Source organism: Apus apus, chromosome 4 (genome assembly GCF_020740795.1).
Source record: "Apus apus isolate bApuApu2 chromosome 4, bApuApu2.pri.cur, whole genome shotgun sequence".
NCBI lineage: Eukaryota > Metazoa > Chordata > Aves > Apodiformes > Apodidae > Apus > Apus apus.
In genome coordinates, this window is record NC_067285.1 from 75,321,830 (window position 1) to 75,349,398 (window position 27,569).

The following is a 27,569-nucleotide window of genomic DNA, read 5'->3' on the forward strand; positions in this document are numbered from 1 at the left end:
AACAACTGAGAGTAGTTTTTCCATTATGAAAACCAGCATGCTTCTCTTTGTACTTCTTTTTATAAGCAAGTTACTTAGTTTCTGTAACAAGGAGCATGACAGAGTAGAATTAGATGCTACAATTAGATCTTTTGAGAAATATTTTAAATCATACTAATGAATTTGTAAATAAACCCCAAACAGCACTTATATCGTGACAGTAATTTTCTTTGGTGGGTTATTTTTATCTTATTTCAGGTTTGAAAGTTAAATTTTATCCTTGACTACACAGCATGAACTTCATCTTATGGAGAGGAATTTTTGCTTATTGTCTCATGCAAATGGATTCTCCTGGCTTCCCCATAACTGATCATTGATAATATCCAGCCTAATTGTTCTAGTGTGTGTTGCTTTGCATATAGATTTTATTCTATTAATATTCTCAAGTTAACCTTACAGAAGAAAATAAGGAATTACAAACCAGTACTATCTGTCCTTGAAAAGTAATAAGATGAAGTAGAGATTAAGGAGTTAACACAAACGTTATTTTTTGCTCTAAGTCTCTTTATTTGTAAAGTCTGGAAACCATTCAGTGTTCCCTTTGAACGCAAACAAAACAAAAGCTCTTTTTTGGCATCTATACCTTTATTATATGAAGACTGGCTGAGGTCATGTATTGAGGAGGAGCTGCTATGTAAACAAAGCAAGAGGATTCGGGAGAAAGCTGTTTTGCTCTTCGTTTAAAAAGAGTTTCTATATTTATTTTTCAAGCACTGACGCACACAAACTGAAACAGAATCCACAGTGTCTTTAATCCTACTGTTACTTATCCCTATTTCTCCATAGCAATTAATGATTTGGCAGTATTCAGCATATTCAGCTGCACAGGATGCAGCTGAGAGAGCAGCTAAGTTCTGTAATTGAAGTCTTTCAGACATGCTAACTGAAAATACTTTCAACATGTATTGTTGTCTTTTCACTTCTTCCTGGCAAAAGCTCAGAGTATGGACTTTCACAGCAGCTTCCTATGTTACCTATATAGTCCCGCTTAGATGATCAGATAAAGAGAAGCCTTTTTTTTTTTATTATTAATGTAAGTCTGAGCTCTTACCACAGGGTTAATTAGAAATTAAATAAAAATTGTTGAGAGGAAATTGTTCTATTTCTGTAGCTAATGAAAATGGGTATTTATATTTTACCCACAATGTTAAAGCTTTTCTCATTTAAACTGCAGGACCCAAGCTTTTGGGTATGTCCCAGGTGCATCCTGACTTTATGTCAGGACAGAATCATGACTTTGTTTCCATGAAGAAGATATCCAAAGACACAATCCAGGAGGATGCTGTAGCACACATCAGCCAATTCACTGAAATAGACTGTTTGGGAGACCATGATCCTGCACATGTTGCGGCACACAGTTATCATATGCTAGCATAGCTTGACAGAGACATAAAATACAGGCTTTTTCATTTAAGGATAATTAACTTTCTCAATGTATGTACTCTGGAGTAGAGTAAATTCCAGCCAACTGACAATGGATGCTTTTCTTAGATACCTTTGGGAAGTCTTTGACCACAGTTAGAATAGTCAACCATATACTAATCTGCTGCCCTGGCATTCAGAACACCTTTCATGAGGATCTTCTTTTAAATGCAGAAATACCATGTATGTCTTAGTTGAGCATATTCCTTTAGACTGTCACACACAGTGCGATTTTAGGGTGTGGTGACAAAGAATAGAGACATACTCCAGGTGTTGGTCCAGGAAAGAAAAAACAAAACAGTCCACCAACACCATCTTGTACCTTGAAGGTTTTAATTGTTATTAATATCTTATATAATTTTCTTCTTTAATTGATAAGCTTCTATATAAACCATATAAGAAGCAAAGGAGAAAAAGAAGGAAATGTCTGCAATGAGTGTGGTATCATTTAAGGCAGAGTGAATCATCTCTTTCTATCTCAGTTTCTGAATGGATGAGAAATAATCTTATTTCAGAGACTGACATATTCCTTCCACTGCATCATTCTGCAGCTTTTGAGACAAGACAGTGCTACAGCTCATCACAAAGGCGGCTGTTGTTTTGGATCTCTCTTTTTAAGATTTTCTGGAAGGTGGCACATAAAACTCCTCAGTCCACCAGCCTCTATTTTCCTAAGAAATACTTATCAATCTAATATAATTAATTTTCCATATCTCAACTAGCTATATAAGTAAAATGCCAGTTAAAAAGAAATCCAAGGAAATATTATTACAAGGTACATTTCATACAGAGAGATTATAGATTAATCCAAATCCTGGCTCATGACAGTCCTACTGTGACTCCTCAACCAGTATCCAAATAAGCCAGAACTGCTCTTTCAAACATATATATATATATATATGTGTGTGTGTAAGCCTCAAATACACTACATTACATGATACAGAAGATGGCAACAGTCAATTAAAATTTCACTCCCAATTTCTAAGGTGTATATTCCACAGACTGCCTTATTTCTTTATCTAGAAAAAAGGTGACATCGGTCTTACCACATCCCATGAGAATTAAATAACAGTACAAAATTACTTTTACTTGTCCATCTTTTTTTTTTTTTGTAATGTCTTGAACTAACATTTTTTGCCTACTAAAAACGCAGCTTTTAATCAAGCTTCCTGGTATATAATATTCTCTCTAGTATAGTAAACCTAATGGATTATTCAGTATTATTTTTCCACTTTTCTATAACAACCTACTTATTGAACGTTTCTAGAAATTAACAGAAGACTGCAGTAAGTAGAAGATATTATTAAGCCTGCACAGTGGTTCAGGCCCATTTTAAAAAAGAAATTATAATAAGAACAACCAAAGTCAGTGAACAATGTTGAACTATCCCCAGAGCAGAAAGCTTTGTGTAACTTTTACAATAATGTTTTTTTTTTTTTTTCCCTGCCTTTTTCTTTCATGCTGAAAGAGAGAAAAGAAAAATGGAACTTTCCATTATACATCTACAGGTTTTTTGTTAAAAATATATTGCTAAGCTTATCTTTATTCCTTAAAGGTTTTCATGACAACTTTTCAATTTCATCACATATAATGCAAGGAATGAAGCAACATCTATCTCCTGAATGGGGACACTTAAATACAACTCAAAAATATAAAAAGTAAGAAGTTTCAAGTCAGTAAGTCATGATTAGCAAATGGACTGTAAACACTTATTTCAGAATATGAGTACACTGCTAAGAAGAGAGATTTCTGAATTTTGTTTAAAATTAAAACCAGCAAAATGAACATGAATAAACTGAAAAGGAAGACAATGCTTCTGGGATCATGCCAAGCTATCACTGAGTTTGTTAGGCACTTCAAACAGTTATTAATGATGCTCATTAACATCAAAAGAAGCTCATGCACCTGCAAGAAGTATTTTGAATATATTAACCTGCAAAATAAAACATTATTGTGAAGCAGAAATTCAGATGTGACTACAGCTGGTTCAACTTTTTTTCTTGCTGTTTTCCACCCATTATTAATTATTACGATGACACAACAAAATATTTCTTTTTTCTAACAGGACAGTAAAACTCCTGTAACAAAGCCTTGAAATCAGCTAACAACTTAAAAGAACTCTCTCACAACCTTACTCTTCCAATCAGATTTTAAAACTTAATTTTTTAATTTCTTTGAAGAAGCATGTACTTATGTTACACGAATTTGTCCATTAGAGTGTCCATTCATGGGTTTCAAATCAATTCATTTCAAATCAAACAGTACTGGATTAGAAAACTAGAAACTAAACTGAAATAAAATTTAGTGTTATTTCTATATTGACTGGGAAAACATGCAGCCGAAAAAAAGAAGTTAAAACTCACAGAAAGTACCAAATAACAGCAGAGCAATTGATAAAACTATCTCTGTTGTAAGACACACAAATTTTTAAAGGAACAAATTAAATTACATAAAACATGTACCTGTTAATGAGAGAAGAAAACATTCTGATAGAAAAGCCTTACCTCCTTCACTTCTGCTTCTCTTTCTCTCTTAATAAAGTCACCTAATTTTTCCTGAAGAAACTTTGCTGTTAATATTTTCAACTCAAGTTGGCTAAAAGGAATCATGCTTTAAATAAAGTTAAAATAGTGAATTGCCAAAAGCTAATACACTTGAAATTACTGAAAGTAGATGTAGGTTGTTGAATTGTACACTACTAAATGTAACTAATCTTCAAATCAATTTGCTGTTGCAATAGGTGAAAAAACAGTTTAAAATGGGAATACTAACAGGTAGTAAGTAAATCTATGTGTGTATGTGAATGTCTAAAATTGAACTTTTGAACCCTCAAGAATAAGGCTGCTACTTGCTACCACTAGACTGGTGTAGATTTTGATAAAACAGAAGTGGCATTTCCTGAATCCTTCCATTAAAAGAAGAGACATGTGACAAAACTAACAATTAGGAGTATGATAATGCATTGTGCTTCTTCCCTCAGACATGGCCTCAAGTCCTCTTCAGATTTTCCATCTCTTTTATGGCAGCAGTTTGGTTTTGTTTAATCTCTTTTTTTAAAAAATACTAGAGCACCTGCCGTAGGTTACAGTGTATATGATATCCATTGCTGTCTCTACAAAAATATCACAAAGACAGATCTTTATATATTGTGTCCTTTTTGTTCTGTTACCAACTTCTAAATAAGTTCTTAGACCTTTCATTTTTGGATTCAAGTGAACAGCTCCTGCACTTTGGTCATGTTCTATGTTACTGAATGTATCACTGAAATGAGCCAGCTTTCACAAAAAACAAGGATGCTCGCACCTGCCTCATGCGCTCATCAGAGATATGACTAAGGTAAACTTCAGAGCTCACTTCCAACCAAGAACTTTCTATGATTAGGTTCACATACATTTTAAGAGGCAAATCTGTTTTTCTGAATACTGGTTAATTTTGCTCTCCAAAGGAGTATGGAGTTCCACACCAAGACTATTCTGAGGAAGTTTGTAGGCATACTTTGCTCCCTAGATACAGCAAAAAATCAGGAGAATTTGCCAATACGACAAAATGAACTGTCTTAGGAGACGTATTTTAGGAAACGATTGCTTAAGTTACTCCTGAAACTGAAGCACTAATCTTACTTTGTCTCCTTCATAAAATTTGTAAGCAACTGATGTGTGTATCATAGAATCATAGAATCATAGAATCATAGGGGTTGGAAGGGACCTCGAAAGATCATCTAGTCCAAACCCCCGCCAGAGCAGGGTCACCTAGAGTACATCACACAGGAAGGCGTCCAGGTGGGTTTTGAACGTCTCCAGAGAAGGAGACTCCACAACCTCTCTGGGCAGCCTGTTCCAGTGCTCTGTCACTCTCACAGTAAAAAAATTTTTCCTGATATTCACCTTAAACCTCCTATGCTCCAATTTGTATCCATTACTCCTTGTCCTATCACTGGTCATCACTGAAAAAAGCTTAACTCCATCTTCTTGACACTCACCCTTTACGTATTTGTAAACATTGATGAGGTCACTCCTCAGTCTCCTTTTCTCCAAGCTAAAGAGACCCAGCTCCCTCAGCCTTTCCTCATAAGGGAGATGTTCCACTCCCTTAATCATCTTTGTGGCTCTGCGCTGGACTCTTTCAAGCACTTCCCTGTCCTTCTTGAACTGAGGGGCCCAGAACTGGACACAATACTCCAGATGCAGCCTCACCAATGCAGAATAGAGGGGGAAGAGAACCTCTCTTGACCTACTAACCACACCCTTTCTAATGCACCCCAGGATGCCATTGGCCTTCTTAGCCACAAGGGCACATTGCTGGCTCATGGTCATCCTCCTGTCTACCAGGACCCCCAGATCCCTTTCACCTACACTGCTCTCCAGCAGGTCAGCCCCCAACCTGTACTGGTGCATGACATTTTTCTTCCCCAAATGCAAAACTCTACACTTGCCCTTGTTAAACTTCATCAGGTTTTTCCCCGCCCAAGTCTCCAGCCTGTCTAAGTCTCTCTGAATGGCAGCACAGCCTTCTGGTGTGTCAGCCACTCCTCCCAGCTTGGTGTCATCAGCAAACCTGCTGAGGGTACATTCTGTACCCTCATCCAGGTCGTTGATGAAGATGTTGAACAACACCGGTCCCAGTACTGACCCCTGAGGGACTCCACTAGCCACAGGCCTCCAACTAGATTTTGCCCCATTGACTACAACTCTCTGACTTCTTCCTTTCAACCAGTTCTTGATCCACCTCACTGCCTGATCATCAAACCCATACTTGATCAACTTATCTACAAGGATGCTGTGGGAGTCGGTGTCAAATGCTTTACTGAAATCAAGATAGACCACATCCACCGCTCTACCATCATCTATCCACCTAGTAATTTCCTCATAGAAGGCTATGAGGTTAGTCAAACATGACTTACCCTTGGTAAAACCATGTTGACTGCTCTTGATGACCCCCATCTCCTTGATATGTCTAGAGATAGTGCCAAGGACAAGTTGTTCCATCACCTTTCCAGGGATGGAGGTGAGGCTGACCGGTCTATAGTTACCTGGGTCCTCCTTCTTGCCCTTCTTGTAGACTGGAGTGACATTTGCTATCCTCCAGTCCTCAGGCACCTCTCCTGTTACCCATGACTTACTGAAGATGATGGAGAGTGGACTAGCAATGACCTCTGCCACCTCCCTCAGCACACTTGGATGCATTTCATCCGGACCCATCGATTTATGGATGTCCAGATTATGCAACTGATCCCTAACCCAATCCTCATCTACCTGGGCAAACTCCTCCTTTATCTTGACTTCTACTGGGGCTATATGAAACTGGGGCTCATGGGGAAAGCCTGCAGGAGTAAAGACAGAGGCAAAGAAGGCATTCAGCACCTCTGCCTTCTTTAAATCCTCTGTCACCAGGGCACCCACCTCATTCAGCAGTGGGTGAATATAGAATATTCAGCATTCTATATTGCCTCTGGTATTAGTTTTGTTGGCTATGTATTTGAAAAAGCCCTTTCTATTGTCCTTAACCCGACTTGCAAGGTTAAGTTCCAAGGAGGCCTTAGCTTTCCTAGTTGCCTCCCTACATTCTCTGACAACAGTCCTATATTCCTCCCAAGTAACCAGCCCCTCCTTCCATGATCTATAGATTTTCCTTTTCCATTTGAGTTTGCCCAGGAGTTCCTTTTTTAACCACGCTGGTCTCCTAGCTCCCTTACTAGATTTTCTACCCATTGGGACACACTGATCCTGTGCTTGCAAGAAGTGGTCCTTGAATGTTGTCCAGCTATCTTGAGCCCCTTTACCTTCTAGCACTCTGTCCCATGGGACTTCCCTTAACAATTGATTGAGGAGGCCGAAGTTTCCTCTGTGGAAGTCCAGGGTTCTGGTCCTGCTGGGTATTCTGTTCCTCCCACACAGGATCCTGAACTCCGCCATCTCGTGGTCACTGCAGCCAAGGCTGCCATTGACCACCACTGCTTCAACAAGGCCCTCCTTGTTGGTGAGCACAAGATCCAGCAGCGCTCCTCTTCTAGTCGGCTTATCCACCATTTGCATTAAGAAGTTGTCATCAATGCACTGGAGGAACCTCCTAGACTGTGAAAGGCTGGCTGGGTAAGTCTTCCAGCAGATATCGGGGTAGTTAAAATCTCCCATGAGGACCAAGGACTGTAATTGTGAGGCTGCCTTCAGCTGCCTGTAGAAAGCCTCATCAACTTCCTCATCTTGATCAGGAGGTCTGTAGTAGACCCCCACAACTGTATCACCCATACCACCCTGCCCTTTAATTCTTACCCACAGACTTTCAACTTGCCCCTCATCAGCCCCTGCACAAAACTCGATACATTCTAGCTGCTCTCTCACATAAAGAGCAACTCCACCACCTCGCTTCACCGACCGATCTTTCCTAAAAAGCACATAGCCATCCATGGCCACATTCCAGTCGTTTGAGCTGTCCCACCATGTCTCTGTTATTGCTACCAGATCATAACTCTTAGACCGCACACAGACCTCTAACTCTTCCTGTTTATTGCCCATGCTGCGTGCATTGGTGTACAGGCATTTCAGGAAGTAAGTAGAGCACACTGGTGTGAGCAAATCCTCCTTAGACCACCCCCCTTCAGGCCCTGGTATGTTTCTCTTGGGCTTGTCCCTAACAGACCCAGTTTTCTCCCCTTCCCCCTTCACATCTAGTTTAAAGCTCTCTCAATGAGCCCTGCTAAGTCCTGCCCCAAAAGCCTCTTCCCCCTCTGGGACAGGTGCATCCCACCTGCCACCATCAGGCCAGGTGTCTCGTAGAACAGCCCATGGTCAAAAAAACCAAAGCCCTGCCTTTGGCACCAGTCTCGTAGCCATTCATTGATAAGTAAACTCTTCCTGTTTATCTCTCCACCCATTCTTACAGGAGGTATGGAGGCAAACACGACTTGTGCTCCAGACCCCCTAACTAGCCGTCCCAGGGCCCTGAAGTCTCTCTTCATTGCCCTTACATTTCTTGTAATAATTTCGTCACTACCAACCTGAAAAATCAGCAGTGGGTAGTAATCAGATGGATTTACCATACTAGAGAGTTTCCTTTTAACATCTCTAATGCGAGCCCCAGGGAGGCAGCAGACCTCCCTGTGGGATGGGTCTGCTCGACAGATGGGCCCTTCTGTTCCCCTCAGAAGGGAGTCTCCCACCACAATTACCCTCCTTTCCTTCTTAGTTGAAGAAGTCCTAAGTCGTGGAGCTGAGCGACAAGTCCTAGGCGGTTCACTAGACAAATCTGTCACTCCAGCCTCATTTTCCTCTCCCTGAAGTTCCAAGGCCTCATACCTATTCTTCAGGGGCAATTCGGAGGGTGGAGGGAGTTGGGAGGGTTTTTTCTTGCCTCTCCGAGGATGGACCTCCCTCCATTTCTCCATGTCCCTAACGTTCTCTCCTTCTGTCTGAGGACAGGAGGGGAGGGGATCCGTCATTTCTTCTAGCACCTCTTCCTTCTGCCCTTGCCTCAGGGTTTGGCTCCACCAATCTATTTCGCTCTCACATTCTCTGATGATTCTAAGTCTTTCAACCTCCTCTGTCAGTCTAACCACCTGCCTGAGGAGATCATTGATTTGCTCACACCGCACACACGCGGTGCCACTGGCTCCCTCTACTACCAGTGCCAGGCTCAGGCACTCGCTGCAGCCAGAGACCTGCACAGCTGCGTGCCTGCTCCGTCTGAGCAGAGAACCTCCGTCTGAGTTCCCATATCCTTTTTCAATACAGTTTTAGGGCGTGTTGTCACCATGCTAGAGAAATTTACCGGTGTTCTCTGCCTCCTGCCTGCCCTCGCGCCGCTCTCTGCATGCGCTCGCGCTCCCCGCCCTGGCGCCACTTCCTGTGACGGCCGCTGCCACTCTCCGCTCTGCGCTGCCACGTGCTCGGAGGGAGCTGCCGAGACGGCCGCTTTTAAACCTGCCGCCGTTCTCAGCTCCGCCCCCTGCCACGTCAGCCTCCCTGTTCCTCTCAGGATTCCCGCTCAGACTCGGGTCTCCTCGCTCTGCTCCGGCTTCGCCATCTCCGGGAAGCCCGGCCCCTTCTCTAATCCTCAGTAATTAAAGGAGCAGCTCTCACCGCTGCCAATGCCGCTGCCGCTCTCCGCTCTGCGCTGCCATTAGAACCCTTAATGGAGCTCCATTTAAAAAAAATAATTGTATTATCATAACAAAAGTTCCTATAACAAAAGTTATAACAAATTCTGTATTCTGTTACTATAATGGTCGAAATTTCAGTAACGATGCTCAGCTCACTTTCACATTTCTCACGTTTCCTGGCCTTTGGCCTTGTATGGAAATGATATTCAAATTTCAATGTTGCTGCAAAATGTAGCAATTAGAAAAGCCCTGTATTTTCCTTGCTTTGACAATCTGTCAGGAGAGGATTAGTGTTAATTCCCATGTCATATAGCATCTTTTTTCTTTCTCTTTTACATAACTAAGTACGAGTACTCTTGATCCGCTGGCAGTACAAATCTTCAAGTAGACTTCATTCCTAGGAGTTCATTCTTAATTAAAAACAATTCCATTTTGTTGAAGCTAATAAAATTAATCTATAGATTGTTTTCAGTCTTTAATAAAAAGAGCACCAAAAATAGAATGCACTTGAAAGAACACACACAGAGACAAAAATAACTGCATCTAGTGAAACAGCTTCCAGCAGAGAAAATGCTAATTTTACTTTGGTAAAACCTGAGGGCAATGATACCATATTAAAAAACTATCACTGGAGAGTAGCAGGCCTCCTACTCACAGAGAGATGCTTCCTAGTATATTATCCTAATTTCACTTCATGCCCACTGTTATGCAAATATCCCCAAATATACATTGGAGACACAGAAATTGTTGCTAGTGAAAACTGCAACCATATTAATGCTATGCTATACACCTTATCGAAGCGGCCACATTAACCATGTATGCTGGGTCTTCCAGGGTTTTTCATCTGGGCTGGCAATGTGAGCAGATGAGATATTTATTTATTTATTTACAGTCACTACTTGAAATTGTAAATTAATGCTTTAAAAAACCTGAAGGCTGTAAAATTCTGCAGAGATGTTATAGCATAGGGAATATTGCATTACACATATTAAATTAATATTTAATTACACAATTACATTGCTGAAGACCAAAAAGAATGACCTAAAGGGACTGTTTCAAGCAGTTTTTTAATTGACTTGTATGCCTGCACACACCTTGATGCTTGCAGTGATCATCTCTATTCACTGGTAAAAGAATATTAATTCATTTTTTAAATTAGGAAAAAAAATAGTTTGGGCAGTAGTTACAGCTTTACCATGGAAACTTAAGATTCTCTTGCACAATACATTTGAAACAGCATATCAAACCATAATTAAATACCAATGTTAACATAATCCAGGTTTGTTTTACGTGTATAAGGTTGCTACAGGAAGAAAAATAAAAATTTCAAGAACTAATTAAGGTGTATTTCCAATGAGGATACAGGGTATTTGTGCATTAATCTTTTATTTTACTCATCAAAAGTGGGAATATGCAGGAAGAAGAAAAAATACATCTAACAGAGATCAGTCCAAAGAAATACCAAAAATGCAGACCTCCAGGTACACCCCTGGCAAATTCACATCCTTGATGGCCTAAAATCTCACACTGTGACACCTCTCTATCTCACATGCACCAGACAGTAGATACCTTGTTTTGTTTAGCAACAACCTTCCAAAATCACCTAGGAGTCACTGAAATACAAATACACTTAGCCACATTTTTTTTCAGAAATGCAACTGCATTTTCCAGCAGCTTCATCTCATGCATAGTCCGAAAGGAAGCTCACTTGTTTCTATCAAACAATTTTCAAACCAAGAACTCACTTCTATATGACAGCCTTTACTAACAGTTCCATAGTTAAAGTACAACTGCTTGCTCCTATGAGCAGTAACGACTTTTAAGCTTCCTATTTTTCTGTCATGCTTCATTTTTCTGAATATTCAGCTGAAAACACTGAGGGACAAGGAAATAATTTTTCTTTGTTTTCAGTATATCCATAAGAATCTTGAGTATTAAAGAGTAAAAAAAAAGGAACAACAATAACTCATACAATAGCAGCATTTGAAAAAATAGTGATGTATTACTATAGGCACAAATTCAAAACCTCAGCAAACAAACTTGAATAAAAATAAAGCTGTTTTTATTCCAGAATAATCAGTGTTTGTGATCACTGTACTCTTCTGTGAGCAAAATCTAATTTCCTTCTAGAAATGCATTGTTAAAAATATCATACAAATTACCATCACTCACCCCTCTGATCATTTCTGCCTGCATTTGTGGATTTGTCAAAAGGGCAAGGGCAACGTCCTTCGCATTTCACTGAGATTTGTTTTCCCAAGGCACAGGCTTGATAGTCTAATTTGCACTGCAAGGAGAGAGAATTACTATCATTAATATAAACATCTTTTATAATAAAAATTATAGCTCTATAAGTAATTTAGGCAATCTGTAATGAAGTACTTAAATCACGGCAGACAGATACCACGAAAATTTTCCTGCTTTATATGCTACCTTTATACTAAGAATTAGTTCAGATAAAGATACAAAGTTTTTGTTCCCTGATCTGGCTACAGTTTCAGGTTCAATTCAAGTAGGAATGGACTTGTGGTGTTAGACTGATTTGAATATGCATATTAAGTGGAAGGAGACTGAATTTATTTGTCTTCTATGAACAAATAAACAATGAGACAAAATTAATTATTGATAGAAAGTGATTAATAGTGAATTATTATAGAATTTGTCACTTAATTTCTACCTTTAACATGACAGCGCACTAGTAAAAATAAGTAATAAATAAAACAGAAAGCTGTGCCTGATGCACACAGTGACAGTCTTCTCCAGTAAAAAAAAGATTAATTTGTGTGGTTGTGATCTGTATACTTACAGCTCCAATTCAGACACCATTAAAAAAACAAACAACTAAATCTAAGCAGGAAATTTAATTGTTGTTTCAATCATATAAAAATAACATAAAGACCCCATATATAGAAAATAACATTATTGCGAACATAGACACTTTTACTGAAAAGCTTTACTTTCATTCCAAAAGAAAAGTTCTTGACATACAGATCTTTCCGCAGGACATTTTGTCAATGCAGTATCAGGAAAAAGACAAATCAAAACAAAGGAAAAAAAAAAGAAAGTATCTACAAAGAAAGTCTTTAGAAAATGAAAGGAGGAAGATGGTTATGGAGAACACTTCATCCTTGAGCAAAGGATGGACAATGTCGCATTAGTCAAATAAAGGACATAAAACTTAAATGTCCAGGAGTCAGAAAACCAGTTTGAGTAATAAAAATATTAAGCATTTTCTATGCATCACAACACTACAGAAAAACAAACTCACCAAAATTTGTGCCTTATATTCCCATAATCATTGTCTGTTTGGCCATCTAACTTAGCCTAACACACTTCCATTATTCAATTATCAGGATTTCTGGCAAATTCTAAAATTTCTCTCTCTCCTAAAAATGAGTAAAAGGTGGGAGCACTCTAGAGATGTAAGAATAAAAGAACCTCCTGAAAGACTGCACTTGAGGTTTCCACTAGTATGCAGATATAAGCACTGCTAATTTAAACATGTCTAACCCTGTCACACTGACAGGCAGCTCTCTACCTAGCACAATCTGAGCTCATCACTCTATTGGAATAATACCATTTTGCACCACTACCAGTACCAAAAAAAAGGCATATTAGAAAACAGAGAAAAGAATAACTCATATTTCGTGTATTTATATAAAATCATCAGGATAGTTCAGTTCTGAATGCCAAAAAGGCTCAGTTAAAGGACAATGAGGCTAAAATAATATTTTAATTCCAACAAAAAAACCCAACAGGTCTTCTCAAATTCAAAGCTATACAAATAGCACTTGTGCTTCATAAGGGACCTGAAAATACAAGCAAAGCAAACAGCTCTGCCTATACTGACTATCAAACAAATGGCTATCTTTTGTAGTCCTGCACCGTTATTCTGGCTGTACAGGAGTGTGCTTGCATTAGCCATGATGCCTGCCAGACCTCCTTCCAGCCAGTGCGTGACATATTTTAATACTCGAAACAATCTTCAGACTTAGTAGAATGCATCATAGCCCAAATTTAATGCGTTTCTGTTCAGAAGAGATATCTTCCCTTTTCTTAACACCTAAGAATTTTTATTATTCAATCTTAGTAGCTTAAGGAGTAAAACCTACAAAAAAAAGTGTGCTTTAGACTTTGATTACTCCTGTTGGTGACTGATCTTAATGGGATCACCCGTTAAAACTGGGCATGAAACTGGGCATGGAAACCTGTTTCAGGTTTGTTTTACTAAGAATCAGAATATGAATAGTGCAAAACAGAAGAATAGTTTTTTGGGTTAAGATTTCTTTAATCCCTTCCTTGAGAGATTAATTTTTACAGACTCCAGTGCTGCTATTGTGTTTCACTTGACTGTTGCTGAAGAAAATAGTAAATACTTCAAAGCTGCACCAGATAACATAACGAGTTGTGAGTTTAGCCCTTTTGATTTTTCTTTAAAGTTGTCTACTCAGCCCTATTTGCAAATATAATTGCTTTTTTAAATGATAAAAAAACCCTAATGCATGACACCTGCCACAGACACTGACAGCTGATTAGTGAGTGCAAGGTCAGCATGTAACACTTGCAAATCAGTACCCCTGGTCACAACTATGCTAGAATTTTACACCCACTGAACTCATTCTATCAATAGACAGCTAGTCTTGTCTCCAGAAACAAAGCAACATCATGGTGCTTGTGTAAGTCAGAAATGAATTAATAGGCTATTCTGACAACTTCCTATCAGCAGTTAATGATACAGGAATGTAACTGTTTCAAACCCCTTGCCTTTATTCACCAAATAGACAATGCACTGGGATACTGCAAAAGAAGCTCATTTAAAGAAAGGTGGGTAAGACATCTTTCAATGTTACTCTCAAACTGGTAGAAGAGCAACCAATCTACCTGAAAAACCTCATTTAAGAAGAAATCTGTGGCATACATAATAGGATAACACAATAAGGAGTGGTAAAAAGCAGAGTTAGTGTTTTGAAACAGTGATTAAATAATTTGTTTTGTGGGGGAAATTTCTGAATAGTTTAAACAGTAGGAAAATACATGTAATAATGTGTTATTTATAGCAATAAAATAATTCAAATTTATTTGGCTTTATTAGAAACTTTTCTATGAGGAAAATAAGTAATGAATTTTTAAAGAAATTCATCAGTTGGATTTCACAGTATTTCTTATTTATACTGGGTTTAAAAGCTGTTAACTGCTTGTGGTACTTTCACCACATTCCCTTATGTGAATGAAAAGATACTACTTTGCTTCTGAATATATCTAACTTTTATTGTCTGATCTTGATTCCCCTTTTCTCTGAGACTATTTTGTATACTGGAATTTCACCATGTCTCATTTGTACACTTGATTCAAAGGATACTTCAACTGTTTGAATTTCCACACATTTAGTTTCAAGACAGAAGAAGGGGTATTTCTGACATCAGAGCAATAGGCTGCACGGTGTTTAAAAAAAATCATTTCAACAGAAACAAAGAATATGCACCATGTCAGGATCTCTTGGAAACACATTTCAGGAAGAAAAAAATCCTCACCAATCACTGTCAATTGTCCCACCTAAAAATGCAATTTGTTTACTTAATATTCTGCCTGCTTGCCAACCTCTTCAGTCTTAAATGCACTTGACATTCTTCAACATTTGCTGAAAGTAGCTGTTTAGTGAACCAGAGATAAACAATTAAAATCTGTGGCAAGAACATCGAAGAACGTATGTCATATTTAGACATGACTTATGCAGCTTTACTGTTACTACAGTAAAGGTGAGAATAGTTGTGTTTTTCAAACTAGTACAGTGCATGTTATTTTGATATACATGAACTCCACTCCTAGAAGTACTGTTACAGAGTTGGAAAGATTAAATGAGAGTAATATAATTCATTAAGATTTGCCACCTTCCATTGCAAAGCAGCTACCTGTCAAATGCTGCCAAATGGTTCTCTGTATCCTATACACATAAAGAGCCTAGTTTTTCCAAAAAGTGGAAAAAAACCCCACCACTCACTTTTCCACAGTAAAATAGTGAAAAAAATGAAAAAAAACCCAACAAGGAAAAAGCCTACTATTTTTGTGTGCATTTCATCGTCATGAATATAAGGACGGGATACACTTCATTGTATTACCTTCCCTTGTACTTGTAAACTAAGTTCCAGGTAAATACAATACATTTTCATATATAATTGTTTAACTTTAGAAAAAAACCCAAATCATCCTCCTGTGACCAAGTGACCTAATTTTTAAAAAGTGAATGACAGTATGCATCTCATTATTATAAGGGGAAGACACTGATAAAACCTGTGACTTGGGAAAACTTTTCATTACTTCAAACACATGGGAAACCTCTACAGAAAGGAGTCATATGTCAGCATTGGTGTCACGTGTACAGAGGTAAAATCTGTGTTGAGCAAGAAAGAATATTTAAATAATATTTATAAAGTCTAGAAGTTTTCATATCACTTGAATTTGATATTTACATCCTTGAACACTTGAACTGGCTGAGCAAACTTACAGCCATTGAGAAACTGTGAAGGCCAGAAAATGTACTGGGAAAAAAAAACCCACGAAAAATGAAGTAAGGAAATAAAATAATCTCAGAAATGACAGAAAAACCAGCTTTTAAGTTTGATTTCAGGCCACACATAAGAAAGGAGATGGACTATGCTATAGGGTTTTATCAGACAAATCGTAATAGAACTAGTTTCATTCTGTGGAAGAACTTCTAGAAAACAGAGATATATTAGATTGCAAATACCATGATTTTACCAAGGCTTGTCCCACTCTTACATTTCAACCTGGTAAGCCATATGGGAAATAATGTTATTTGCGTGTTCATATGGTAAGATGAGTACAAAACTAGTTGAAAACGATCCTCAGAGTACTATCAGTGTCTCACTGTTAAAATGCAAGGCTGCACTGAGTGGACTTTTGCAAGCCTGTGTTTCTGTTAATGGCTTGGAAGATGAAATAAAAGATATCCTATTAAACATGGAAGAGGCTGAGATAACTTCAGAGGATAGGAATATAATAAAAATAGCCGTATTATTGAAATGAACTAAAAATAGAATGTAATTCAATGTGGAAAACTGCTATGTTCTACTCCTAAACAGACACAATAATCACATTTGAAATAAAAGCTGTGGATCAAGTGGCTAGACAGACACTGCAAAGGAAAAACAAGAATCTAGTGATCATTGTGAATAACAGAATGGTGTTTAAAAACATTACCATACCAGGATATATAAACAGGTCTGCAACCTATGAATCATGTAAAATAATTCCACACAGCTCTGGCAGTGCTTAAAATAAAGGAACTTGTCCAGTTTTGTGAGAAGGTTTAAACAAGACAGGAATTGATTGGAAAAAGTCCTAAAAAAGAGTAAGAGGAATAATAAGGAGCCTAGAAATCAGTCACTAAGAAATAGGCTCAAGGAGTGGGGATGTTCAGAAAAGAGGATTCACATACCAGCTCTCAAATAAATAAAAGGCATCTGAAAGACACCTGAAGAGAATACCACGCTGAATATTAGAAGAAATAATTGGTTCAAGTTTCCACAGAAAAGTTTCAGATTAGGTACTAAGAGTTTCTAATCATGAGTAGAGAAGTATTAAAACTAACTGCTGGTGAGGTTTATTGAATCTTAAGAATTGTCTTTAGAAACAAGATTTGAGAAATCTGTCAGGAATGACTCCTGTGTAGTTTATCTTGTTTTGAGAAAGTGGGTGGACCAGGTGCCATGAAGCTTATTCAATGAGGAAGTACAGGACAGATCTGCTCTGTGAATAAACCAGTGTCATAAGACTATTGCTTGCATAAATCTTGTTCATTTGCTGGAAAGAGTGAAAAATGTGTAATGAATGAATGAGGGAGACTACATGAAAGGAAAGGAAAATCCATGCAGGTCCATGGATCTTGGATAACTTACTTCAGCAAAATTGTTTGGTACTGAGTAATTGTGCTCTCCTGAGCTCCTGAAAACCTGAGATCTGATTTGGGAATATGCTAAATATTTTTAGATAAACTAAAAGAAAAATTAATTGAACATATAAATTATCTGCAATGTGAAACATACAAAAACCCAATCCTCTCTTTCACCTTATACCTACTGGACAGCTGGAAGCAGATGTGGTACACCCCAAAAGTATGTAAGTCAGCAGAGGTTGGCTGTCAGGGCATTCACCTGGATCTCAAATCCATATTGTACCCATTGTGGGCTTCAAGCCCATGATATTCAAAGACTGAAGTTAGGCCAAATACATTAACACAACCTTTCCTAATACATAAAGGTGACTTTGCAGTATTGGATGAAGTGTGAATTCAACATGAAGTCTGTCAGAAATTGTCATGTGCTGAGGTTTATGACACATAAAAAAATGCTTTGTGGAACACCATCACATTTAATGTTGAGCATTTAGTAAACTCCTTTTTAGACAACCAGTAACTAACACTTATACAACTGTTAAAAGTGTTTCATCACTGAAAGGTGACTGTAACATTTAATTGTACCTTATTTCAATAATGAGAGCTCTGTAGAAATCCATTACTTTTTTGTGCATTTAAAATTTAAATAGGGCATGCTATCCAACTAAGAAAAAATTATACTGATGACTAACTGAATTCAGACTCATCTGATGTTACTATGCTACAAATACTTAATTTGAACATATACTTTTACATAGCGAAAACGTTAAGTTTGTCTTTTTTCTTATTACTACCAGCTGTGGTCATGAATAATGATTCTGATGCCATCCAGTGAGAGAGAAGAAAGTAAGAGGCCGCATTTCTGACTCCTGGCTCTTCTACACCTTAACCAGCCTTCTGGCGTAAAAAATATGGATATCAGTATGTACTGGAGAATTTCAAAATCTTACCATCATGGTCTACAAGTTGTACAAGTGCCTTTTGCACTGCTACCCACATTCATAGGTCAGAAAAACCCAACTGTTACAGTATAAACAGAATGGCAGAGAGAATTTGGAATATCCTCTCAAATTTTCATGTCCCTACCAAAACATCTCACAGTTTTCCTTCCCTATTTTCTACAAGATCAACAAAAGGAGATTTTTGTATGATGCTATCAGCAGGATCCCTGAGAAAAGAGCTCTTTGCTAAAGTACTATGAAGAGAGATGCTGGAGAAGAGAATGAAGTATTAAATATTCCTTCCAGAATCATAACGTATCTTACTGGTAGAAATCCCTCCTGTAGAGCTCCACATTCATGCATCAATACAGATCTCTCTTCTGTTTTTAAACATGATTATCTGTGAAAGTTGAACAGCTGATCTCTTGATTACCACTGCCCAGTACAGTGTGCTTTCAGCTTCCATTCACACTGTATTGCATATCCACATTTCCCATTTTCTCACTTTATCCCTATTTAACAAAGCTTACATACATTTTCCTGCTCAAAATTTGCTTTTATTTTGTGAAAACTGGTATGTGAAATTATGGCCTCAGATTTGAGTCTCCTAAAGTAAAATATGTAAGAAACTACAATAAGCTTTAACTGGCTTAGTGATTCCTGTCGCCAATCATGGGGCTGGGGTGGGCAGAGCAAATGTCTATTAGCTTATGTTCCAGGTTCAGTTCAACATGGATCACTACATGATACAGACAGAACATGGAAGAAAGACACAAAGCTGCTTGACATAAGGGGCCAATTCCAGGCAATGGTTGGTACTGCTTTATGCAGTCGTGTCATTTCAGGTTGGCTTAAATAGAGGTGAAAATATAGCCAAAGTTAGTGACATTATGTGGTAAAGCTTATCTTGAAATTATTACGCCATTTTATAATTCTGTACAAAATGTACCCAGGAAGGCACAAGCAGCTGCAATACAGAATTTCACACTAAAACCAGCTAGACATAATGCCAAGATACCACATTTTCAATTAATTCAAGCTTTAGAAATTAAAAATTAATGTGTGAATTTGTTTATGAAGTGTCATCCAGATCTACAGATATCTTTTTGTCCCGTCAGCAACGTGTTAATCATGTGCATTACCTAGGCAAACAGTAGGAGTTTCAGTAAAAGCTTTTCAGCAAACAAGTACTACTATTTAAAAAATAAAATAACATTTAAGAAATATTAATCATAAAGACATACAACTAGAATTTTAACCAGAGAACAAAAGAAAGGGTGCCTATTGAACCAAGACCCTGATTAAAGAAAATCTTTTGCGGTTGAAAGAGAACTGATGATACATTGTTTACAAAGCTATGAACTAGAGAAAGCAATTTATATGACAAAATGAAAATCTGTATGCACAGTTTTTCCTCTGTTCATCTCTATAGCTCTTGCCTTGTCTGCAGTGCAATGGCATAAAAAGAAAAGCCTAGATCAACTAGAAAACATATTAAGTCACAGAAACATGCACATTGATGCCTAGTGGGATTATTGAAATTAGGCACCTACCTGTCTTTACTATCTCCTTTGTCACTTTTAGAGATATATGAAATTTAGGAGCTTCTGAAAATCCTTCTAAGGACCTATCTGCTTTTTAAATCAGCCTTCCAAATTTTCAGGCACCTACTCAGTTTAGCAAATACATACTTAACCATTTTATTCTATACACTTTGCAAACAAGTGAACAAGTGAGCCATCAAATGAGATTGTACAGCTTAATTGATGCTAAATGACAAAACCCTGTGATATCCTTACTTGAAACATACTGTTTCCAGTAAAGTAAAAAGTATTATTATTGATGCTTCTAGTATTTTTTGTGTAAAAAATGTGATATTACCTCATATCCAAATTAATATTTCAGTATTCCTTGACGACAAAACATTGTGTATATAACAAGATATTTCAAATATAAAAATATTTAAAAAATATTTAGAAAGTGTTAAAAAAATTATTCACAAAAGGGGTAAAAATATACACCATATCACTCCTACCTATATCATTTCTTCTGATCTTGGCTTCTCAAAATTTATAAACATTGATGTAGTTTGAAAATACACTGACAGCCTCTTGCAAACGTACCTAATATTAAAAAAAAATATTTTTCTGACATACATGCATATACTTCAGTCTATACATTATAACTCTTATTCAGAGATCTTGCCCATATACTAAAAATTTCAGTACTACATCAGGCTCCTTGTTTCAAACTTCATCATTTCTAGCACATCCAAGCTACAGATGCACAGAATGTCACTGAACACAGGAGATACTTGGTGTACATAATTGCTGGCATTCAGTTTTGTAATTTGGAGAAAATTTCTTGAGAGACAGAAAAAGGAATACATAGCTCAGACAAAAGTAACTTTACATTTTTCAAGTTCCTACTTCAAATTTGAAAAATAATATTCAAGGAAAAGCTTAAAATGGGAGCAAAAACATATTCTCCTAAATTATCATCTTAAAAATACTTGACTGCTGTGGTTCAAAATGAGCCAAGAAAGATCTTCACTGATTTTCAACATACATGCAAATTTCTAAGTAATGTCAGTGGTAAAAGTAATGGTAAAGCTATAGAGCCACATAAAAAGACATGGAAATTCTTCCTAAGTCTGCTTATTAACATGCATTAACACTGTATTTTTCATGTGATATGGCTTCCTAAGCCATACTGGCTGATTGCATTACTAATTAAGCAAGTTCAATTTATCTAATCATATCTAAGTTGAAATATTTATAACGTTGTAGGTGAGCTAAAATAGCATCTAAAGGGCGTGCTTGTTAGTTTCAATTACAGGAATAATAATTAAAGTAATAAAAGTTATATGAACCCATCTTACTAGTCCATGTGGGGTTGTCCCATCCAAGTTTCTAAGATGTTTAAGCTATACCTCATCAATTGGAGTAAAAACAAAAGCAAAAAAAAGAAATTCTGTATTGTTACTTACACTTAGATGAATCCTTCATCACTGCACTACAGAATCACTGTTTCGATCAAAAGTTTGACACACGTAGGCACTCTTAGCTTTCTTACCACCACGTTGCCTCTACAGCTCTGTACTTTCTTTCACCCACCAAAAAATGTATGTTTAAATTAATTTGAACTCAAAGCACTAGATTTTATTTATTAAGCAGTCCAAAACAGAAGGCTACATATACTATCAATGAATAAAATATTTATGAAAATCCATGTTCATAACGGTTTTCACCCTGCCAGTGAAGCAACATGATGCTGTGCAAGTGGGAGTTAGTATTCCAAAGCACAGCTGCTTTTCCCTATATAACGTATCTCTTCTTGAACTTAAAGAAGTTTATCTTGTGCAGAAACACACAGAAATATGCCTGAATATTTCTATTTTTTGCTGCTGGTACTTCATTTCTTTGTCAAACTCATATGGACTAAAATCAGGAGAACACAAAGCCAGGTCTTCATATGTCATGCTGTGAATGAAGAGCTAGAGTGGCAAATTTTGCTACACAAACTTTTATTTTTCTCTTCCAGTAAGGCCATGGTGGCCTACGATGTACCTTTTTTTTTTATGCAACTCTGATATGATGCAGAGGACCTACTTCTGATACACAGTCATATTTTTCAGATCCTTGTGTCTCAGTTCTCATCCATGTCCAGATCTGCTCTTTCAAGACTTAAGTTATTTTACTTTCATACTTTTTTTCTCTACTTGAGATCTTGCCCAAGAGTGCATCTGTTTTTTTAAGAAATACTTGGTTATTGGTTATTATTATATTATTAGTTAAGAAATGCTTTGCTCTTAAGATTACTGTAGGAAAACAAGCCAGCAGAGCTAGCAGCAGAGTCTTAACTTGTGGAAGAATGGTCTATTATTATTTGCTTCGTGTAAATTTAGCAGAAAGCATAGAACTTAAATGCTATTGGACACGTAAATAGGCTGGACAGTGTTCTTCGCTAGAAATGACTGAAATTGGAATAGATCACAACCACACCCCTGAAGAATACAGACACAGGTAGAAAGAAGGCAAGTTTCCTAAGGGAATCCATGTTCTCAGGAGAAGCTTAAGGATTTTGATTAAGAGTTGGCTTAAACATTTTGAACATCTCTGAATATCAACTATTCATTTCTTCAAGGTTTCTTCTTCTTTGGGTTTTGTTGTGTGTTTTTTCTTCCCCCCCCCAGGAAGGATGATGACAGGTATATATTAATGTTTCGAAGAGTCCTGAACTGAAAAGGAACTGCACTGCAACACCCAGTGTTGTGACATTCACACAACTCAGAAACTTCTGGATTTGTGTTTCCATATGTGGCTTTGAGTATTTCAAAGTTGTTAAAGTGATTTTGGGAAGGAAGTGAATGAGGTAACAGGGCATTCCATCAGAAAACTTGAATCCCAGACAGTCTTCTGCAGTTTCATTCAATAATTGTATTATTTTAATGCCATAAATGTAATTTGCCCAAGTTCTGATAAAAAGTATGTTTACTATCACACTACCAAATGATAAATGTGTTTTGTTAAAGCCCATTAAATTAGTATGCATACAACAGAACTACACAATCATCATCCTCCTTTCAGTTATAATTTCAGAATTCTAAATTACACATGTATTCTAAGCAGAGAATCTTAAGTATATAAAACCACAGTATACTGGCATTAGCGCATCAGAAATACTGAAAACCTGAAGGAATAAGGAATATTCAAACAATCCTGATATATATGAATTTGTTTTCAGAGCAACATCTACATGGTAACTGGTTCATGTTTACAATATTTCATTGTTAGCTTTTCAAAATTACAAGTAATAATACAAAGAGTGAGACTTGGAAGCTGATTCTTTCATATTGCAGGTATTTTACCTCATTGTCATCTGCTGAATTACTAGGACTAAAGCTTTTTTTTTTCCCTCTGGGACAGCATAACTCTTTAAATAGCACTGCTGGTCTAAATTTCTGTTATGGTGTCCAATATTACTGATTGAAACTTCACAGTATTTCAGTTTCTTGCTAAGTGCTGAATATCTTTTTACAATATCTCTTTAGAAGGCACTTTGTTCTGATTACTAAATTGAATTGCAAGTTCTAAACAATTTTAATTTGAATAATTACATTTTTAATAGTAATTTTCACTTCATTTGCAGTTCTGTAGATTTTCAAATGCTTACTGTTCTGTTAATTGCAAAAAAACCCAAAATGGGTAAGTAGTGTTAAGTACATCTTCTTTTGTGCCTGCAAAATCTATGTATTTCCTCCTTAAAAGGAAATAAAAAAATATATAATTTTGAAGAAAATCAAAGATCCATAAAAAGGGAAAGAAATTAGAATCAATATACATATATCATAATATGGTACATGAAACAGGTTCTGTATTAAAGCAACAAAATGATCCCTGACTTCACTGTTACTTGATAAGCATATGTTTAAATCTCACTGTGACTAAGACAAGAAAAGGTTATACATTCAAGGAAAAAAATCCAAACCAAGGTTCCATGGTTCAGTGCACTGGAAAGTGGTGTTGGGTTTAAATACACATAAAAACAAGTGATGCTTTGGTACAAAGTGAGAAAATAACAGAGGAAAAAAAGCATTTAAGATAACATGGCCTTGCAAAACATGCAAAACAGCTCTCCTGTAGGCCCCCTTCAAGTACTGGAACTCCACTAGAAGGTCCATCTAGAACCTTCTCTTTTCCAGGCCATTCATAAATCCAAGCAAAATGAGAAATGTCTTTGTTGTTACATTTTCTTCCATTTCCTCACATATTTGGAGTGCTGCCTTCAGTACAAAGACAATTTAGGCACCTATGGCTCTTCCTTGCCCCTGGGACATGGGATATTCCAAGAAGAATGAAATGACATGCTGAGGGTGGGCTGTAAGGCTGTCAGAGACGTGAGAACTAAACACACTTAAGGTGTGTTATGAAACTTCTTCCTTTTTAATAAGTGCTGACAAACATTTTCCATACCAATCCCTATACTGGCACAATCTCTGAGGTCTTCTCTCAGAGAATTATTACTGTAATATTTTAATGTTTTCACTGGGACAAAATGTGAGCCAGTTCTCTTTTTTGCCATTTGCCGCCTTTGATATCATCTTCTGTAAAACCATTCTTTTCAGAATAGATTGTTTGCTACTCTCAAAATTTGCTCCCTACGTTGACATAATCTTGTTTCATGCCTACTGTCTTTAATTGCTCTCTATCCTTTATAAAAAAATTCCTTTCCATTTGTTTAAAAAAAAGCACAAACAAAAGCCTCCCACAGTCATAAAAATCCTATTACTCTACCTAACTACCTCTTCAAAACCATGATCACTAATGAGCTTTCACTTGGTAAATCTGAGATAATCTTCTCATTTGATCCTCTTTTTCAACTGACACAGCACATCACTATCTTCTCCACTGTTTGCTCAGGTACCTTAATGTTTCAGACAGTTACACAACCTTAAGAACATTATTCAGTGTATCTTAATGCTCCAGAGCCATCTTTCTACTGGCTTCTTTTCAGAACTGTTTTCTGTTCCCCACCATCACTCCACAAGCATAACTAAGCCAGTAGCAGCCCCTGTGTTCAGCTCCTATCCATTGCTTCCTGCGTTTAGTGTGGACACCTTCTTCTGGAAAAGAATTATGCACCAAAACAATTCCGCTTATTTTAGCTATAGTTCTAGTTAAAACACTTGCAATACTAGTTTCAAAAGATTAACTTCTTCTGGTTAAAGCTACCATTCAGAGAAAGACTATTCTCCATATAAGTATGGATGTCTCCAATACAACCTACCAGTTTAAAAATCTGAATCAATCTTTAACTATCTTCTCAACTTCACTTTAAGCACTTTGATTTTTCTTGTTTTACTGGCTATCCTGCTTGACAGCATGCAAATTCAGTTTTTCAAGAATACTTTCTGAATCTGAGTGCTTTCTACATCCATTATTTTGTATCAGTATACTGCTCCTGTGATATGAATACAATTTAATAAACACTGATACTTGTTTGACTTTCCCATTTGTCTTATTCTTTTATCAGTTTGTCCTTCCAGCCTATATTATTTCTGTTCTAGAGAGAAACCTAATACTGCTTTAAAAGAACAACATAAAGGCATTACATACATGAAGACTTAAGATAGTATGTTCCAGTCCATAAAGTAATAAGTTTATTCTGATAAAGCATATTCCATGAATCAATCAAGCAAGATACATCTTATCTCAGTGACTACTGGTCAGTCTCACTAAAGAAGGTTTGTTACAAGGTTTTTTGTTTGGGTTTGGTTTGGGGGAGTGGGGAGGAGGAATGTGATTGTGTTTGCTTTTGGTTCTTTTCATTTGCCAGTATCTTTATTTGTCAATGTACCTTAGCCATAAGCCCTTCATTGTAACAGTCCAACATAGATTTGGTCTGTAAAAGGCTTTAAAGTTACCCACATATACAGGGTGATTTTGTCTCGGGCTTGCTTGGGAACAGATAGAGACAGACTATGGGATGGGATAGAGACAAAATCTTAATCTTGAGAGGGCCCTTTTGCAAAACCTAGGTTTCTTAGAAAAACAAATTGGTGCTGGAAGAAGCTTGAAGCTGCAAAAATTTGGACCAGCATGCTATCAATTTATTTCACAGAGATTACATTCTTTTATTACTAAATAGGGCAGGCCATGATTTAACATTATTTTTGGCTATGTGTAAACTGACAGTTATGTCTACAGAAGATTGCTTACTAACAAAGCAGATAAAAAATGAAAGGAGTGGTGGATTAGCCCAATTTAAAAAGACTGACATACACTGAATCAGTTTTATGAAAATTGCTTTCATTTGCTGTTACAAAGTAGGTATTTTGTAATAGTAAAATCTATTTCTATCAATCATTTCTGAAATAGAATGGAATTGTCAACAGCTGAGGCATGTGACCTGAAAACTCACAATAAGGTAATAAAAAAATTAATCAATTTAACTATTAAAATAGGAAAATGTTTAAAATAGCATCAAGATTTTAAAATGTTGATTTTTTTATGCTTCCTCCAAAAAAGCTGTTTGACACCAAACACACTGCTAAAATATACAGATTATTAAGTAAAAGTGTTAAAAAAACCTGAAAAGAATAAAGGCAGCAATATTTTAAAAATAAAAATGTTAAATATGGGATACTCTGAGAATAAAAAACTAGTCATAAAGGTTCACGTAAAATTAAAAACAAAATTTGGGTAGATTAAGCAACCTGCACCACACTTTGCCCTCCACACACAGTGTGATTTTATCCACTGGATCTCTTTCACACTTCTAATGAGAAATGAATCATAATTTCGGAGACTGAAGAAAGTATCTGAATATTTTAAAAAAATTAAATATACATACCTGATTATCTGTAAAGTGTATCAAGAGTTTATATACTCAAGAGTTTATATATCTTTAGTTACATACCTTAATACAAGCATTTTCGTGGACTTGGCCTGAAAAGTGAGGCCATACTCCCGAAGTAGTGTCCATCCAATAACTGCCAGCTGCTCAGCTGTGTTCTACACTACTATGTACTTACTTATATTCAAAAAACGCATTCTACTATTTGTCACAGTCATTGACAAATGCATTCTAAATACAAGAAAATTACTATATAAACTATTGGAGCTTGATGACACATTGTAACTAAACTTTGCCTGGAGTAAAGGAACACAAATATTCATCTTCATGTCAATTTTAACAACTGCTCCTGAAATAACATTGCAAGCACCTATTTTGATGGGAATGCACCACAGAATATGAAAGAAAAAAATAATACAAAAGAAAAAGATATTTATAGGCTGATCTTCTGTGGTCATTAATTTTTTAGTAGCATTTGACTAGCATAAACTTTGATTTTACATCTACCATAATGAGGAAGCAGAAGAGAGAAGGAAAACCCTGCAAAACCTCTCTGATGCTGTATTACTTCTGCATTATATGCACGTTAAGGGACACGGAGGTGAGATAATATGTACTATTGCACTGCAGCTTAGATAACGCAGTGGAATGGCAGCAGAGTGTACCTATTTAATCTACTCATTTCTAATAATTCTGCTTGAGAAGCATGCCCTCACCTTTAACACATGAACTGATATAAAACCCTCATTATTACTTATAGATTTCTGTTACACCTAATTCAGACCAGACTATGAGAGGCCAT

The 27,569-nt window shown here is 36.8% G+C and overlaps 1 protein-coding gene across 4 annotated transcripts in view; it reads right to left on the bottom strand.

Moving 5' to 3' along the window:
- SPOCK3 (SPARC (osteonectin), cwcv and kazal like domains proteoglycan 3) overlaps nt 1–27,569 on the bottom strand; it is a 209,056-nt gene that overhangs the window by 47,246 nt on the left and 134,241 nt on the right. For all 4 annotated transcript variants that reach the window (XM_051618874.1, XM_051618872.1, XM_051618873.1 and 1 more), the window contains one exon: nt 11,729–11,843. In XM_051618874.1, coding sequence (XP_051474834.1) covers nt 11,729–11,843 — 115 coding nt within the window. The remainder of the gene's footprint in view (nt 1–11,728; nt 11,844–27,569) is intronic.